General features: G+C 43.1%; 1 protein-coding gene across 1 annotated transcript; it reads left to right on the top strand.

Annotated features, from left to right (window-relative positions):
* Positions 1-13,352: 13,352 nt before the first annotated feature.
* Positions 13,353-14,750, top strand: LOC124709050. The gene has a single exon (XM_047240697.1). It carries the CDS (start codon positions 13,353-13,355, stop codon positions 14,748-14,750), a length of 1,398 nt encoding a protein of 465 aa, XP_047096653.1.
* Positions 14,751-15,270: the final 520 nt, after the last annotated feature.

The raw sequence follows: 15,270 nt of genomic DNA, 5'->3' as shown, positions 1-15,270 counted from the left end.
GTTCCTCGTACGGAATGAGAGGGAGACTCAAACAGCACTGGATTGGCTACAGACGTATGGGATGGCAGCTGCAAGTGTGGTCAACTACCGAAAATCACAATTCATGCATGTGGGGCGTGGACTAGAACCAGGAACGGAAGGACCCTTACCTGCGGTGGAAACCCTCCGCTGTTTGGGTATCACCTTTCATAAAGAGACAGCGAGAACGGCTGCGGACAACTACCGAAGACTGTTACTCAGAGTCCGCACGGCAGTACGACTAAACGCCCTACGGTCGATGGATATGCTGCAGCGAGTGTTACTCGTCAACCTTTATCTCGCGCCCATGATGTGCCACCCGACACACCTTCTCCCCTTGACGCGCACGATGGCTATGAGGATTCAGGCGGCTTTTGGGTACTATGTGTGCCTGGGACAACTCTTTAAGGTACAGTACAACACGCTTACCCTCCCAGCGCGAGATGGGGGCGTTGGTTTAGTGAACGTGCTCGAGAAGGCGCGTGCCATGTATATTAATACTATGCTCAAACGGTGGCGCAACAGGAATCACTCGCTTACGGGGACGATCATCGAAGAACTCGTACCAACATCGCATCTTCCTCCAGTCAGTGTCGACCGTATATCGCCACCGTTAACGTATGTGCGCACGTTCATCGTGGAACACAGTTACGATCGAGAGCGTTTACCGACGACCCGACAGTCGACATCTAAGGACGTGTACCATCTGCTTCTTCGACAGATCTCCAGGAATAGGGTGGAACGCAAACATCCAGCTGTTAATTGGCACGTGGTGTGGCGCACGGTCCACCACCCCCACCTACCTACATCAGTCAGATCAACATGGTACATTGTCGTCAACCGAAAATACCCTACAAATGATATAAAGTACGCAATACATTTGGCGGATTCGCCCTTGTGCCAGCAATGTGGCGAGCTGAATACGGACGACCATCGGCTGGTCTGCGGCGAGGCATTGGCTGTCTGGACTCTCGCAAGAAAGATAATGGCGTTCATGCGGTGCACTATCTATACAGCTGTCTGTTCCGACATAGTATTTTTTCCAGAGGAAACGTATTTTCCGCGTCATAAGACGAACGCAGTGGCGTGGATCACAGGTATGACGGTCCATTACATCTATAGAGACACACGTACGAACTTACTGAACGTCCTGGATTACTGGCAATACTTGCAAGATGGACACACAAAACTATTACGGCTACAAAAGTACAAGGATTGGTATGCCAATTTCCTAGTAACGGTTTTTGCTGACCCGCCATATACTTGGGGTGTGCCAGGTGCGCAAAGATGAGCGGCGGTGCTTTCGTTGTGCAACCGACCAAGTAATGTGATCGACTAAGAACACTATGCGAGTATGCGACCTACGAAAAACTCACGCTTGAACAGTTAGCAAATGGATTTACTTCAAATTTTGTTTTCATATCCATAAATACTTTTCTTTAGGGTGCCGGAGGTGGCCCCACTTTGATTTTGTTGTTATTTCATGCTGCATGGTAGGACGGCAGCGAGGTTCCTTCCAGGACAGGACAGTTATCATGTGTCAGGACGTACTATGTTTATTTTGTGAATAATAAAGGTTTCTGTTTCTCCTAAAAAAAAGTCGGTAGAGCACTTACCCGCGAAAGACAAAGGTCTCGAGTTCGAGTCGCGGTCCGGCACACAGTTTTAATCTGCCAGGAAGTTTCATATCAGCGCACACTCCGCTGTAGAGTGAAACTTTTATTCTAGAAAAAGTTAAACAGTTTTTTTTACCTCCCATTTGCTTTTAATTGCCAATACTGCTTTGTTTACATGGTTTGTAAGCCTTTATCTGAATTTGCATGTTTTATTGTTTCGCATTAGATGTCGTATAAATTGTTGTGGTCTGCTGATGGATCCTGCACGCTATCTATTATCCAGCATCGCATTATTAGGAAGAAACACGTCACAAGTTGTCCAGTTTGCTCAGAAGAATATTTTATCAGCGGTAATCTGTTCGATTTGGGCTAATGGGTGACCATTCGTAATGTCATTGTTTTTGGGTAATTACTAGCATGCGTGAATGTAATGTTCAGCCAGTCTGAAGAAAAATTAGAGTATTCTGGGTTCCAGTTAGCTTAAAGTTTCCGGGAGTGGAAAAGTTTCGGGGAGACGGATCCGAGTATCGTCAGTCCGACTAACGGAATACTGTCAGCTCTACCTCAGCAGGTGTTCAAGAGCTGCAGTTTCGGCGGATGAAGTTACATTTTGTGATACTCTCTTATCTGATATCGGCACAAGATACGCGCCCACGAACCACCAGCTTGTAATTTACGTTTATCGCCTGACCTCCGTGGAGAAATCTGGCTCTATATACTACCGGAAATGTACCATGGACCTGTCGAATCCGTGCTGCTGTACTGCGTTCCAAAGGTGAACCAACTCAGTATGCAGCCTGAGTTATCACACTTTATGTTTTGAAATGTCGTTTATTTCGAAATAAATCCCTAATAAAAGTTATTTCGGGAATGTACAAAAGCTCTTGTCAACCAGCTAAACGTCTCCCTGTCAGGAGAGGCATACATCAAGCTGCTTCTGGTGTTCTTTTCACTACGTTTATAAAATTCAAACATAATATCTTCTTTTTGATTATGTGAGATGCAATGCTAGTCTTAAGCCTTAAAATGTAACACTATTTGAGAGACCTTTACGGTTTTTTAAAATGCGGCTGTTACGTTTGCTGCTATTCCCTCCACAGTACCTCTTCATTGTGAAATCATAGGATAAGGTGGGGTAAATCCGACCGAGTGGGTAAAACAGACCACCCTCTGTTTGTGGGAAACGGCAACGAGGAGCGATTTCGCATTAGTGTTACCATATAGAGAATTCGAAATAACTAAATTGTCACCTTGACAGCTTTGCCGCACTTGACATTTAGACACTCAAAAGACAAAAAGTGTGTTGTCGATAGTTCCAATTTAATTTTAGTGCAAATTGCATCACTAGAGTTACCTTATTAAATAAAACGATCGCAAAACAAACGGTAAATGACTTTTGTAGTGCATTTACAGACCCATTCAGTGTATGTATCGTTTTAGTTGGAAATGATGTGTAAATTTCTTCTGTGTGTGTTAAATGAAACATGGCATGGTGGGATAAATTCGACCGCTAAATGATGGGGTACATCCGACCGCATATATCTTTTTCATTTACGTGTATGTAATTATTTATTTATGTAAACAAGTGAATTTTTGTTTGGTTTTAGGAAAATCATACGAAAAACGAAAAACGCAATCAAAACGATATTCACCCAGCAGTTGCTGCAATGCAAATGGGAATGTCTTTACGAGCTGTCACTCGTGATTTTAAAATTCCGAGATCGATGTTGCTGTAGCACCGCGGTGCAATGAAATCATCTTTTTTCAATTAAAATTTACATTCATTTAACTTTCATTACATTTATTACTCTAAACATTTATTTTTTGAATACATTTTGTTCATTTATGTAAAAAAATAATTACTTATAGTCATTTCCCACAAAAACCGTTTATTTAGAACTATTTCTGTGCAAAATTAGCCAAACAAACAGGGGGTCGCGTGTATCCCACCATTTTTGCAAATGGCTAAAATGGACGTTTCTCAAAATACGGATATATCAAATACTATTGTTGATATAACAAAAATATTTTGCAAACAGTTGCTCCTTTATACACTACTGACCATTAAAATTGCTACACCACGAAGATGACGTGCTACAGACGCGAAATTTAACCGACACGAAGAAGATGCTGTGATATGCAAATGGTTAGCTTTTCAGAGCATTCACACAAGGTTGGCGCCGGTGGCTACACCTACAGCGTGCTGACATGAGGAAAGTTTCCAACCGATTTCTCATACACAAACAGCAATTGTCCGGCGTTGCCTGGTGAAACGTTGTTGTGATGCCTCGTGTAAGGAGGAGAAATGCGTATCATCATCTTTACGACTTTGATAAAGGTCGGATTGTAGCCTATCGTGATTGCGGTTTATCGTATCGCGACATTGCTGCTCGCGTTGGTCGAGATCCAATGACTTTTAGCAGAAAATGGAATCGGTGGGTTCAGGAGGGTAATACGGAACGCCCTGTTCGATCCCAATGGCGTCGTATCACTAGCAGTCGAGATGACAGGCATCTTATCCGAATGATTGTAACGGATCGTGCAGCCACGTCTCGGTCCCTAAGTCTACAGATGGGGAAGTTTGCAAGACAACAACCATCTGCACGAACAGTTCGACGACGTTTGAGGCAGCAGGGACTATCAGCTCGGAGACCATGGCTGCGGTTACCCTTAACGCTGCATCACAGACAGGAGCGCCTGCGATGGTGTACTCAACGACGAACCTGGGCGCACGAATGGCAAAATGTCATTTTTTCGGATGAATCCAAGTTCTATTTACAGCATCATGATGGTCGCATTCGTGTTTGGCGACATCGCGGTGAACGCACATTGGAAGTGTGTATTCGTCATTGCCATACTGGCGTATCACCCGGCGTGATTGTAGGGGCTGACATTGGTTACACGTCTCGGTCACCTCTTGTTCGCATTGACGGCACTTTGAACAGTGGACGTTACATTTCAGATGTGTTACGACCCGTGGCTCTACCCTTCATTCCATCCCTGCGAAACCCTACATTTCAGCAAGATAATGCACGACCGCATGTTGCAGGTCCTGTACGGGCCTTTCTGGATACAGAAAATGTTCGACTGCTGCCCTGGCCAGCACATTCTCCAGATCTCTCACCAATTAAAAACGTGTGGTCAATGGTGGCCGAGCAACTGGCTCGTCACAATACGCCAGTCACTACTATTGATGAACTGTGGTATCGTGTTGAAGCTGTATGGGCAGCTGTACCTGTACACGCCATCCAAGCTGTGTTTGACTCAATGCCTAGGCGTATCAAGGCCGTTATTACCGCCAGAGGTGGTTGTTCTGGGTACTGATTTCTCTGGATCTATGCACCCAAATTGCGTGAAAATATAATCACATGTCAGTTGCAGTATAATATATTTGTCCAATGAATACCCATTTATCATCTGGATTTCTTCTTGCTGTAGCAATTTTAATGGCCAGTAGTGTATTACCTATAATTTAACGTACGTAACGTTAAAATCCGACCTCGGATAAGCGTTTTATAGCCACTAGAAATTACTGGGTGGGATTAACTCCACCTAACCCTATACACAGAAGAAACACTGCTGCTCAGTTTGTGGCTTCTCATTGTAGGTATTCATTAAATTCATAAAACGTCGTCTATCTGACAATGTTTCGCGTTACGTATGAAATGCCTCGGTCTGTTAGAACAAATGTTTTGTATTATACGTAAAAACATATGTTTTAGAAGATGCCATGGCGAATAAGGCTTCAGAGTGTGCTCGTAAATTGACGAGAGGCTGAAGAAGTGACAAAATACAGTGCACTGATGGCAGTTCTTAGAAGAAACTTTCAGAGTGGGCCGGCCTGAGTGGCCGCGCGGTTCTAGGCGCTACAGTCTGGAACCGCACGACCGCTACGGTCGCACGTTCGAATCCTGCCTCGGGCATGGACGTGTGTGATGTCCTTAGGTTAGTTAGGTTTAAGTAGTTCTAAGTTCTAGGGGACTGATGACATTAGAAGTTAAGTCCCATAGTGCTCAGAGCCATTTGAACCATTTGATTTTTTTTCAGAGTGGTTGCAGGAGTGCAGTGATGAATCTCAGGTGGAAAATGATTATTCAGGCACTGTTTCTGTTTTTACATTTATTGGTGATCAGAAAAGAAACAAAATCCTAAGAGGCTGGTAGTAAGTGAGAGTAATGATGATGATGATGATGATGATGAGCCCGCCCTGTTGGCCGTGCGGTCTAACGCACGGCTTTCCGGGCGGGAAGGAGCGCCTGGTCTCCGGCACGAATCCGCCCGGCGCATTTGTGTCGAGGTCCGGAGAACCGGCCAGTCTGTGGATGGTTTTTAGGCCGTTTTCCATCTGCCTCGGCGAATGCGGGCTGGTTCCCCTTATTCCCGCTCAGTTACACTATGTCGGCGATTGCTGCGCAAACAAGTTCTCCACGTACGCGTACACCACCATTACTCTACCACGCACACATAGGGGTTACACTCGTCTGGTGTGAGACGTTACCTGGCGGGTCCACCGGGGGCCGAACCGCACAGTAACCCTGGGTTCGGTGTGGGGCGGCGGAGGGGTGAAGTGGACTGCGGTAGTCGTCGTGGGGTTGTGGACCACTGCGGCTGCGACGGGGATGGAGCCTCACCGTCGTTCCTGGGTCCCCAGTTAACATACAATACATATAATGACGACGACGACGACGACGACTATGACGACAACGCTGTATTGTAAGGTGAAAGTGAAATAATTACTGACAGGACACATGGATAAAAAAGGTGGCATGCCAGATTTTTTTGCTGGAAAAAAGAACAAAAAATATTTTGTATGGAAAACACTACAGCCAACAAAACAAGAACGCCAAGTCATGACACAGTGAGACTATCACATTCGTGCAATTTGGAGATGTTTATGTGACCAAGCTATAATTGACAGTATGGTTTTACACATGAATAAAAACCTTCTGTCAGTGAGAACCAACCTGAATTGCGCAAGAAACCAATCTATAGCCACAATGATTCTGTAGAAATTCATTCCCTCATTGGTGTGTTAATGTTCGCATCCATTTTCAGATCTGGACATGAAAGTACGATCTCTCTGTTTGCCAAGGTACCTGGCAGGAGGACCAATATTTAGAACAATGAAGGCTATCAAACGGTCTGAAATATTGATCAACGCCTACGGTATGTATATTCTGCCTAACATGAGGTGGGGGAAAAAAGTGACCGTGCTTCTGCCATCTCCGAAATATTCAACAAGTCCATATGTAATTACTAGCTGACGTACTGCCATAGCGAGAAAGTGAAGGCTGACAAAATGCTTGTTGCTTTCAGAGGAAGGTGCGGATGTCGCTTATACTCATATAGCCAAGGAAACCCTTCAGGTACGGCGTCAACGAGTAGTGCATGGGTGACTCAATTAGTTCGTACATTTTCATAGCTTACATTTATGCTGGAAAGGACAGTGAGGGCACTGGACTAATGAAGACGGACAGGAACTGTTGAAACCTACTCAAGCAACAGTGCCCTTATGCAAACATATTGAAGTTTTAAACTGAAACTTCACTGCAGACAACTGCTTTACATCCAAGGGGCTGACAGAAAAACTGAGAAAATGATCTCCGGCATTTCTTAGAACCATGAAAAAAATGTCAAACTGTTATTCCGCCACAATTCAAGTCTGATAAATGTAGACCAGTAGGATCAGTTCTCTTTGGTTTCGCAAATGATTTACATTTTACTTTGATGTCTGTTGTTCCCGAGAAAAACAAAGCAGTTGTTCAGATATCTGCTGTGTACCATAGCATCGCAATGTACACTATAAGAGGAAGCCATAAATTACCTATTATTACAAAAAGACAAAATATGGGTTAGAACTTCTGGACCTAAAGTGTGCCCTGTACTCTTCCAATAGGAGATGTAAGAGAGGGCCGTTAGCTCTTTTTTACACACTTATGTACATAAGGTGTGTGTAAACCCTTTCATATCCTACTTTCGACAAAACCCTAATGCCAAAAGGATGAGGTTCATGAAAACATTGGCCCACTCTCAGATAAGAACAGGCATCAGAGTTGGAGTGCCAATCTGCCCCGTGATATCAAGTACCTCATACGGCAAGAAATCCATTAAGAGTGATTTATTGTTGGAGGAGATGGTCAAGTTCTACAGATAAACTTGAGAGGAGGACCAACTGTTCTGAGTATCCAGCTTCCCAAGACAAAAAGACTTGCTACAAGTGGATAAAATGCAACAAGCCAATATGTCTGGAGTGAAGCAGAAGAGTGTGCACCATATGTGTATCAGAAATGAGTAAGCGCTGGTTGTTAAACAGTTACAACGCTAGTCTTCAATAACAATGAAACACAATATTTGTCTGATGACCTCAGTTAATTTAGAATTAACAAAACTTAAGTAATAGTCAGTTTGATGTTTCATATGGAAATAACACAGATATTATCCTAAACACACAAAGAAATTACTAAAAATGATAAAGCTATAAAAAATAATTATGTACTATCGACCTGTGATTCTGCTTAAAAGGTAATTTGTGTTTAGTAGCAGTTTCATTTTACCGTTACTACACAAAGGCCATCCCAGATGACTCTAACAAGCAGACGTAACTAATTAAACTGCCAACGAAACAAAGATTTAGGGTAAAGTGATTCATTTTTAAATGGCAGTGGTAGTCACCCGACAGAACGGTATTTTCTGAGTCAGAACTCAGAGATACATGGTGGAGACTCATGGCAAGATAGCTACCAGGGAAATATATATTTGATATTGATAAACTGGTTTCTGCCTTGATAGTAGCCTAGGCAGTTTTAGTGGAGTGACTCCTCGGGACTACTACCCAGAAGATAGTGATAAGAGGCGAATACTGCGAGAAGTCCTTCTCAGGTAGAAGTCACTAGCTCACCGACTACGCCCCATAGCTGCCAATTGACGTACACTTTTCCTTGACGGAATATTGATACTCACCTGGCGGTTACGAAGTCATAGTTATCCTGTTTGGGTTAAGTAGAAGGGGTTGCATTTGCGTTCACTAGCACATTAATAAACAAAGCTTGGAATGTGCATTTTGTATCCCCTGGGGCTTTATGTGGTGCTCACAGCCCAGGAAGCCGTAAACCCTTTTCGGTGACTTGTTACAAGCGCTCTTATGTGACGTCACTCCAACAACCTGGTTGGATTCCACTCTCCTTAACTGTGTAGTAATTGCACGTAGGAGAAAGATTCAATTTTCATGACAACTAGGAGAGCTAGAAGTAGTCTTCTGGCATTTAAGTTACTTTTTTCTTACATAGGACCATGAGTCCTTTTGCAGGAGTTCTCTTCCTTTCATAGATTTCATCCCATGGTACAGGATCCGCTGTTTTCCGTGATGTTGCAAATTTATTTCATTTAACTTTGGGACTGGTTGGGTTTCCTGTTGTCGCAGCAGTCAGATAACCTGAACCTGTCTGTGAATCGTGTAAAGTCTGATCTGTGTGTTAACTTTGCATTGCATTATCTGAGAATTACATTGAGTAGGCGGTAAGTCAAGTTTTACTCAGTCACTGGGTTTTGAAAAGAAACTAAGTTTACAGCAAACATCTTTCCACTCTCGTTGAGAAAGCAGACAAATGTATCGGATTCACCTGTCAGATGTGATGGGCCACAAAGCTTCTTCTGAATAAACTACGTAAGAGTGTCAATATAAGGAAACCATAAAACTGCTCTCCCAGTCGTCAACACTACAGATCATCGACTGCGTTCCTTCTGTATGAGAATCCAACTGTAAGCCTGCCCCAGAGATTCTATCTTTCAGCCACCCTTGAACTACAGTTTGCAACAACTTCTAATGTCGTTTCGTGAATCCAACCACGCTATACATCCGAATTCTTTAAGTTCGTAACTAGATTTTTTTCTTGTTGGTAGCATGCAGAGCATCTTAACTGCTTACTAGTGAATGAACATGATTTTCAACGGCCTCCCGTACATCACAATTAGAGGACATCCAATAGTTTCTTTTCTACTACGCTCATTATCAGTGTTTCTTACTACTTCGCAGGTGAGCAACAAACGTAGGTTTTCATGAATGTTAATTTTAATCTCACAGTCTAAGACTTTCGAAGGTAACATCTGTTTATTTTTTTGTAGAATAACCCTACTGCTTAGTGGAATCGTTGATAATTCGTCACTCTTTATCTGATTTACTTCCTAGACAACAAAATCACTCATGAAAAGTCAGATGTCGACGTTATTACTTTTGAAATCACGTCTGGAACGGAAAAAATCTCACGGAATGAGCGTCTCGCGACTTTAATTTCCCCGTTCGGGACGGTATATATTCATGAATGCTTACATGCTAGCGAAAAATTCACTGTAGAAGGTAAATAATATCTTGACCGATGTGAGTGTGTTGCTGAGGCCGCTAAATTACACGGTTAACAACGTCCATTACCAAGGAATGCTTCCAGTGAGGAATTTCGAGTATTTTTGCCGAAGGTGTAAGGGGTTCCGCTTTTACACAGTATTAGTAAGAGGAATAACACCGGCTTTAAAGAGTTCATGTAGAAGCGACGCACTAGGGGGCGCTTCTTCTGCTAACATAAAACAGGTATAAACATCACCTTTTACTGGGGCAATTCCCCGTTTATTTGGAGAAAGACATTCCACGTTTTAGGTATTGCAGCATCAGGCTGGAATTTTACGTTACGTATCCACAAAGGATGCTATATATCCAATGAGAAATGTTTTTAACGTTGCACTGCAGCTTTCTTTATGAGTCGCCTTCAGCTTCGATTCAGGTAAAACACAGCGTTAGTGACACACACACACACACACACACACACACACACACACACACATTTAATTTGTGACAGTACGCTCCTTTGATGAAAGAAAATGAGAACCGCAGATTTTGAGATGTGGTACGACATAACTTTTGCTGCGGTTGAAGCGATATAAAACGAATGTTGTATCCCACTTTCAGAAATAACGTTTTAAGGAGTCGAAATCTCAAACACCGTGTGGAAACTCACAGTACCACCACCACTTTTTTTATTTTACAAATCAAGCATTTTATAGATAATGGATATCGCTTTCTTGGCAGTTTGTATGAATTTGTTTTAAACTTTACTTGATGAACTAAAGACTTGAAATTTTAAACATCACCTCCTAATATGACATTTTTCACGTTTCCACTCAATAATGTCTTACGGATTCATTTTCTGGTCAACTCATTAACTATAAAGAAAGTGTTGATTTGACAAAACCGAAGAGCAATATTATTATCTGGTGTTCACCCACGGTCGTCATGTAGGTAGTTCTTCAAGGAATGGGGCACTTCAAATGCACCATCGTAATATATATATTCACTAACGAAATTCGTGATAAATAACCCATCACAATTTGGGAAGAATAGTAGTGTCCACACCTAAATACCAAATGAAAAGAATGACCTCCATTACCCATTATTAAAGCCGTCAGTGGCTCAGAAAGGAGTTCACTATGCAGTAATAAAATTGTTTGATCATTTTTTCAATAACATAAAATATCTGACGGGTTGCAAATTTTAATGTCACCTAAAAATCATTTCTCCTGAACAACTCCTCCTGCTCCATGCCGTTCCATGGACGAATTCCGATTTACACACTGGTAACCTGTTTTTTAACTAGTTTTAAGTGTAGTTGCATCTGTAGAAATCTGTTCAAATGGCTTTGAGCACTATGGGACTTAACTTCTGAGGTCATCAGTCCCCTAGAACTTAGAATTACTTAAACCTAACTAACCTAAGGACAACACACACATCCATGCCCGAGGCAGGATTTGAACCAGCGACCGTAGCGTTCGCGCGGTTCCAGACTGTAGCGCCTAGAACCGCTCGGCCACTCAGGCCGGCGCATCTGTAGAGCTAAAGATAGTGTGTTCATTAATGTTAATACTAAACATGTATACGTATCTTGTTATCTGATTTGTTACACGTCATTTCGATGAAAGTATCGTTCAAATGAGCGGTAAAATATGTGGCTATCTAACTAATATGATCAAAAAATATTAACTTCTCACTGTAAAACACACACACACACACACACACACACACACACACACACACACACACACACACACAAGCGCGAGCGCGCGCGCTCGTACTCCCACAAAATAACACAAACACACACAACAACCAAACGAATATCAAACTTCACGCAGACAACACAACGGAAACAGAACGCGAAGGAAAAACACTCAGCATCTACATCTTTACCTACAAGGGTACTCTGCAGATCACATTTAAGGGCCTCGCAGAGGGTTCATCAAATCACCTTCACAATAATTTTCTGTTGTTCCACAATCGAACAGCGTGCGGAAGAAACGAATACCTATATTTTTCGGTTTGAGGTCAGATATCCCTTATTTTATTATGATTATCGTTTCTCCATATGTTTTTCGGCATAAAAAAAATATTTTCTCATTCGGAGGAGAAAGTTCGTGAGAAGATCCCGCCGCAACGTGAAACGCCTGTGCTCTTATGATTTCCACCCCAAGTCCTGTATCATGTACGTAAGAGTCTTTCCCCTATTTCTCGATATTACAAAAAGTACTGCTTTTCTTTGAACTTTCTGGAATTATTCCGTTAATCCGATCTGGTAAGGATCCCACACCGCACAAGAGTACCCCACAAGAGGGCGGACAAGCGTAGTGTAGGTAGTCTCCTTAGTAGATCTTTTGCATCTTCTAAGTGTACATGTTTGTAGCCCGGAAATCCAGTATCTGGTCTGGCTGCCGATTCGTTCTATTGGTTCTAACAATTTTCATAGAAGTTGGTTTCCAAGAAATCGTGAAGACATCTGTCGCGTTCGTAGACTTAATTGCGGCATATGACACAGTTTGGAGAGAAGAGACGATATACAAATTATTAAAAACAATCCGATGCCGAAAACCTGTAAATCTCGTCAATTCCATGATAAGCAAAAGCTATTTCCATGTTTAAGTGAGAGAAAATGTACGCAAGGAGAGGAAATTAAGTAATGATCTACAACGGGGCTCCGTCTTAGGCCCCCTATTATTCAACTTTTGTATCTCCAACGACCCGTCTTACATCCTATATATCCTATTCCCTACCCTCTCCTCAGTTACCATTCCTTTTCTTTCTCTAATTACCTTAACACACCACTGCCTTGTGGTTGGTCTCGGGAGAGCTGAAGGCTAAGGGAGAAAACCCTGAAAGAACATCTGGAGTGGGGCCCCAAAGGCGGTTGGGCGGCGTACTACGTCCCCTTTCGGCAGCTCCTGCAACCGAAGTGATACCAGGCGTATTGACTTGCCTTTCCTCTGGATATTATCATTTAGGTCGAGAGGGAGACCGTGATGATTGGGCAACTCACGTGTCTTCATATTTATCGCTCAGGCTTTTAGCATCCTGGAGAGGACACTTCAGCGACGTCCAAGGACTTCGGCACAACACGGGAAGAGGCAGTTATAAGCTCTGTCTGATTGGCGTAAGACTCGAGTGCCAGGGGCCACTTCCGACGGTGGGGGAGATCATTGCATCTCATTGGACAGCTACCGCCCGCCTCAAGCTGGGCAGCCCCCAGCCAATATAGTGCTGTCCCGCCACTATCCGCCTGCTTCACGGGGTGTGTGGAGATTAGAAGTAATCTTCGACAAGCGGGTTGATACAGTACACCTACTAAAAACAAAAATGAAATAATAAAGAAATCACTATTTCGTATTGCCACCTGGAATGTTAGGACCATGTGTCCAAGGTACATTGACGATGCCCAAGAGGTTGATTTCATCCGTAAGACTGCCGTAATTGACAGAGAGCTCCATCGTTTGAATGTTGACATCGCGAGACTGCGGGAGACGCGGCTTCCAGACGCGGGCTCTATCAGGGAGGATAATTACATATTCTTCTGGCAGGGGAAGTCTCAAGACGAGCCAAATCATAGCGTAGGATTTGCTGTTAAAAACGCCCTCCTGGACTGTACTGTGCCACCATCCGGTGGAACAGAGCGAATTATTGATTTGAAAATATGCTCCTCAAGTGGCACTGTCAACATCCTAAATGTGTACGCTGCTACCTTATCATCCAGCATGGAAGAAAAGGATCTGTTTTATGACTTACTCAGTGACAGAACAGCCAAGGTACCTAGCACCGAGACACTGTGTATTCACGGGGACTTTAATGCTAGAGTTGGATCAGATAACGACATATGGCCGAATTGCCTGGGACATCATGGGGTGGGAAAAATGAATGAAAATGGCCAGAGACTGCTTGAAGGTTGCTGCTTTTATGGACTCTGTATGACAAACACATATTTCCAGCTTAAGGATCAGCACAAGGTGTCTTGGAGATACCCGCGCTCTCACCACTGGCATCAACTTGACTTAGTCATAGCTAGGCGTACTGGTCTCAAAAATGTGCTACTGACACGAAGTTATCATAGTGCTGATTGCAACACAGACCACGCCCTAGTGGCGTGCACATTGAGGCTCACTCCTAAGAAATGTCACCACGCTAAACCGAGAGGTCATCCCCGTATCAACACAGATCATGTTCATGACACACAAAGAAAGCAGGATTTTGCCAGTAATTTTGAAAGTGCTTTCCCAGGAAAAGTGCAAGCAGAAAGGAATGTTGATAAGAAATGGGCAAAACTCTCTGGTGCAATCTACAACTCAGCAGTATTGGCCTATGGAATAAAAGGAAAAAGTAATAACGACTGGTACGGGCAAAATTGGGATGAAATGGAACCAGGCACTGAGGCTAAACGGAAAGCCCTGCTTGCTTACAAAAGAAACCCAAATGAAAGAGCTCGAGATGACCTACGAAAAGCAAAGAACAGGGCACAGCAAACATCCAGGAGATGCGCAAATAACTACTGGCTGAATTTATGTGCAGGTATACAGAAAGCGGCCGACTCTGGGAATGCTAAGGCAATGTACGATGGTATTAAGAAAGCAATTGGACCAACTGTCAGAAAAACAGCTCCTCTGAAGTCCAAGGCGTGTGAAGTCATTACTGATGAAGGCAAACAAATGGAACGCTGGGTTGAACACTACCTCCAGAAGTTAGCAAGGATGCATGTGACTCAAACAAATGCCAGTTATGGAAGATCTAGATGCAATGCCTACTATGGAAGAACTTAGTAGAGAAATAGATTCCCTTGCTAACGGAAAGGCCCCAGGTGAAGATGGGATCCCTGCAGAGGTTATTAAGTATAAAAAGTCTGTTCTTCTCAAACATTTATATTCACTTATCACAACCAGCTGGGAAGAAGGTTATGTCCCGATGAGTATGCGGAATTCGAGGATAGTTACTCTGTATAAGCAGAAAGCGAACAGAAGTGACTGTAACAATTACCGAGGCATTTTATTACTAAGTGTAGCCGGGAAAGCTTATGCAAGACTCATCCTAATGCGATTACAGATCTTAGCTTCCAGAATCTCAGTGTGGCTTCAGGCCCGTCCGGTCAACTGTAGATATGATCTTCTCCTTAAGACAGCTACAAGAGAAATGTCGTGAGCAGCAGAGGCCACTTTATATTGCTTTCATTGACGTTGTTAAAGCGTTTGATTTAGTGAGCAGAAATGGGCTTTTCAAACTGTTGCAGAAGATTGGATGCCCACCTAAACTACTGCAGATAATTGTCTCTTTCCATGAGAAAAC

Source organism: Schistocerca piceifrons, chromosome 7 (genome assembly GCF_021461385.2).
Source record: "Schistocerca piceifrons isolate TAMUIC-IGC-003096 chromosome 7, iqSchPice1.1, whole genome shotgun sequence".
In the NCBI taxonomy this organism is placed as follows: domain Eukaryota; kingdom Metazoa; phylum Arthropoda; class Insecta; order Orthoptera; family Acrididae; genus Schistocerca; species Schistocerca piceifrons.
The sequence above is the reverse complement of the archived record's forward strand: the minus strand, read 5'-3'. Positions and strand labels throughout refer to the sequence as shown.

Bases quoted from the DNA above. Each gene is read 5' to 3' on its own strand.
- LOC124709050 (XM_047240697.1), top strand. From the start codon at position 13,353: ATGTGTCCAAGGTACATTGACGATGCCCAAGAGGTTGATTTCATCCGT.